At 51.6% G+C, this 3529-nt stretch overlaps 1 protein-coding gene across 1 annotated transcript; it reads left to right on the forward strand.

Annotated features, from left to right (window-relative positions):
- Nucleotides 1–1226: 1226 nt before the first annotated feature.
- Nucleotides 1227–3092, forward strand: FIESC28_10794 (uncharacterized protein; the record flags this gene model as incomplete). The annotated part of the gene is made up of 1 exon (XM_031164924.1): nucleotides 1227–3092. The coding sequence occupies one exon, from the start codon at nucleotides 1227–1229 to the stop codon at nucleotides 3090–3092; it is 1866 nt and encodes a 621-aa protein (XP_031011017.1).
- Between the last annotated feature and the right edge of the window lie 437 nt (nucleotides 3093–3529).

Below are 3529 nucleotides of genomic sequence, written 5' to 3' on the forward strand. Positions count from 1 at the left end.
ACTTAATACAATTTCTCTGTTATATGATGCAGGCTAGACTCTCAGGCAGCTTGTGGTTATCTGAATTCGTGGATAGAGGACCTGCGTGATGCGGAAGCAATTTCCTTGAAGATGTATTAGCGGATCTAGGTATGTCATACCTGTAGATGCAGGTTGGGATCATCGTGCAGGAACCTAAGGTTACATAAGGACACTTCAGGAAGGTAGAACTCATCATCGAGTAGACAGCAGCTAAGCAGACCGATTTGCGGTTGTAGACTGTTCTAACAGAGCGTGATGGTTTTCCTATTCATGACTTTCCGTGTATGATGGAATATCACAGACATACCGCTGCGCCACATGATTTGAGTCGGGATGACGTATAAACTTGAGCACATCGATCCATTGAACGTCTCGCGCCATCGACTTTGGTCCACTATTTCCGAATTCACATGCTGGGCTCTTAGGTACCTGCGGTTTTTATCGGTACTTCTAAATGTCAGCGAGACGCTGCTTACAGCTAACTCAAAGCCAGGAACGGGTTGCTTGCGCGTTAGTGTTGACTATTTTAAATTGCCACTACTGGACGTTTATGTGTGTGTGTGAGAGAGAGAGAAGGAGAGAGCGGGGAGAAAGAACAGGCATGGTTGAGAGAAAATTCCAGGTGCCTAATACTGTGATCACGGAGAGCTATGAAACAACTTTAGAGCGACTTGCCAAGGTCGATACCAGCTTTCAAAGGCAAAATACGACTTGGCCCAGCTTAGTGTATGTGGGGATTATCATATTGTAGACAAATCTCTTTAGACGACGGGAGGTCGAATTTAGACACAACCAAATATGGCCGTCTGACGTCGAATTTACCCCGGCTGCGAAAATGTGAAGGGGCAAGATACCGCCATGTCTTGTCCTGTCACAAACTCCTCTGACCAGACCGCGGGGTGAGGAGTACGGTGTACTGTAACCACGGTTGCCCGAAAGAGGCCCATGGGCATTACGCAGATGATGTGTATGTGTGTCAATGCACCATCCGCTTACTCAGGTATATTGTGGCGATGACTGGAGAGGGTTTGTATCGTACGTACCGTGCTCGCGTACGACAAAGAAGATAAGGAAGCGCGTTCAGAGTGCCTTCAATTTCGCGTCAAGACCATCCAACACAGGATACAGCACACATTCCATCTATATACCAACAAAACAAGACAAAAAAAAAAGGAAAAAGAGACCCTGTTTTCAAGACTTCAATGATGATCTCCAACGATGAAAAAGCCGCGCAGCAGGAAGCTGGCCTTCGCCATCAGCTGCTGTCCGTCGACAAAGCTACAAAGGTTGTTGACTGCGATGTTCTCATCATCGGCGCCGGGGCTGCGGGTCTAGCAGCGGCAGCGGCTGTGCAGAACAAGGAGCTCAGAGTCATCCTTGTCGAGAAAGAGGATCATGTCGGAGGCACCACTTTCAAGTCCGGTGGCTGCATGTGGATGCCGAATAACTTCCTGATGCGGGAGCAGGGCATTGAGGATAGCAAAGGGCGGGGCAAGCAATACGTCAACGCTGCGGAGGACGACAACATCAAAACTCATAGCAGAGATGCCGCCACCGACAGCTGTGGCTTGCGGGAAAGGCGTCTCGATGCATTTTTGACCAGGGGAGATGAGATGATTGACTACTTTCGCGATCAAGGATTCCGCTGGATGGCCACACCTTCCCGGTTCCCTGATTACCGGTCCGACCTCAAGGGTGCGGTTGAGTATGGCCGCACCATCGATCCCGACGTATTCGATGCCACTAGTCTAGGTAGTTGGCAGAAGTATCTTCCAGCACCGGACGGTGCGCCTCTGATTCCTAGATTCGAGGATTTCCGGGCCCTGACGAGGCCACCACTGTCGAAATCTCGTTACGGGAGGCTTTCGACCTTCCCTAGAGGAATCCCGAGGCCAGTATCCATGGGTCGATCACTCGTCGCTCAACTCCTCAAGATCTGCCAAACTCACGGTAATGTGGAAATCTGGACGTCTCATGAGCTGCATTCCCTTTTGCCATTAGAAGATGGGGAAGTGGTAACTGGCGCACGGGTTTCCTACCGCCGTGGAAAGGATAGAGACGTGGGGGACGAAAGCGCCACTAACTGTTTTGTCGACATCCGAGCATCGCACGGGGTTGTTCTGGCCACAGGAGGCTTTTCCAAGAACCAAGCGTTGAGGGATGAGCATATCGGGACGAGCACCTTACGTTCCGAGGCAGCATGGAGTCTCGCCGCCAACGGCGACAGCGGTATCGCGCTGCGCGCTGGGCAAAGCATCGGCGCCAGCACAGCACAGCTCGACCAGGTCTGGGGTATCCCGACAATGATTGATCCCAAGACAGGAAATATGACTGAAGCCATGTTCGCCATGGTGAAACCTTTCTCCATCGTCGTCGATGGCACCGGCGATCGTTTCTTGTCCGAGTCCCAGCCGTACGGCGACACGGTCACGGCCATGTACGACAGGGCACGACGAAGCGCCGAGACGGCCGTCTTCTGGCTCGTCTTCGACCAGGTGTACATCCAGAGGTATCCGATCGGCAGCCTCCGGCCCATCCACGCGGGCACAGCGGTCCTCGAAGGCGCCATCAATCGCGGCCATATACTGCGCTCAGGCGATCTTGCTGGGCTGGCAGAGCAGATGAAGGTACCCAGCGGCGCTCTTCGAGCAACAATCGACAGGTGGAACGAGATGTGCGCGTGTGGCACGGACGAGCTATTTTGCAGAGGTGATGACTTGTACCAGAAGTTTATGGGTGATCCGAACGTGGAGCCGAACCCTTGTATGGGAGCCATCAGAAGAAGCCCCTTCTATGCCATCCAAGTCTTCCCAGGCGACGCCGGTACAAAAGGAGGACTCCGGACTGACGAGCATGCTAGAGTACTCAGAAGCGACGATAGAGTCATCCGCAACTTGTTTGCCGCTGGGAACACCACTGCTGTACTTCTCCGTTCCTTCGCTGCGGGGCCAACGATCACACCTGCGATGACGGACGGCTTTATCGCCGTACGGTGTATGGAATCGATGGTGAGTGAACGAAAAGATGCAGTGCGCGAAGCTACGCAAGTGGAATGTGCCGGGTCTGGTTAGGTTTCTGAGGAGCGAAGGATTGTGGGCTCGAACCGGAGACTGCCTAGGCCCAGGACCAACAGACAACCTGACGTTCCACCACCGCGACTTTGAGATGGCGCGGCGGGGTTAAGGAGAAAGAGAGAGGGAGGGAACGAAGACAAGACTAGAAGAAAGCGGTAAAAAGAGGAGAGCGAAAGGAGAAAAGGAACAATAGGATCCGGGTTCAATTACAATGTTGAAGCTAGTTAGTGTAATGGTCAGGAACTTTTCTTAACAATGTGTCTCATTCGTGAATAAAAGGGTTGAATTTCACGGTTGAATTCCGCTATTCAATTCCAATATTCAATTGCAATCTTCCATTCCACTTGTGAGTAAAACTATTCAATTCCAATATTCAATTGCAATCTTCCATTCCACTTGTGAGTAAAACTATTCAATTCCACTCGTCAATTCCA

The sequence above is a fragment of the Fusarium coffeatum genome (genome assembly GCF_003316985.1).
Source record: "Fusarium coffeatum strain FIESC_28 chromosome Unknown BRIP53273_contig_331, whole genome shotgun sequence".
Lineage (NCBI taxonomy): Eukaryota > Fungi > Ascomycota > Sordariomycetes > Hypocreales > Nectriaceae > Fusarium > Fusarium coffeatum.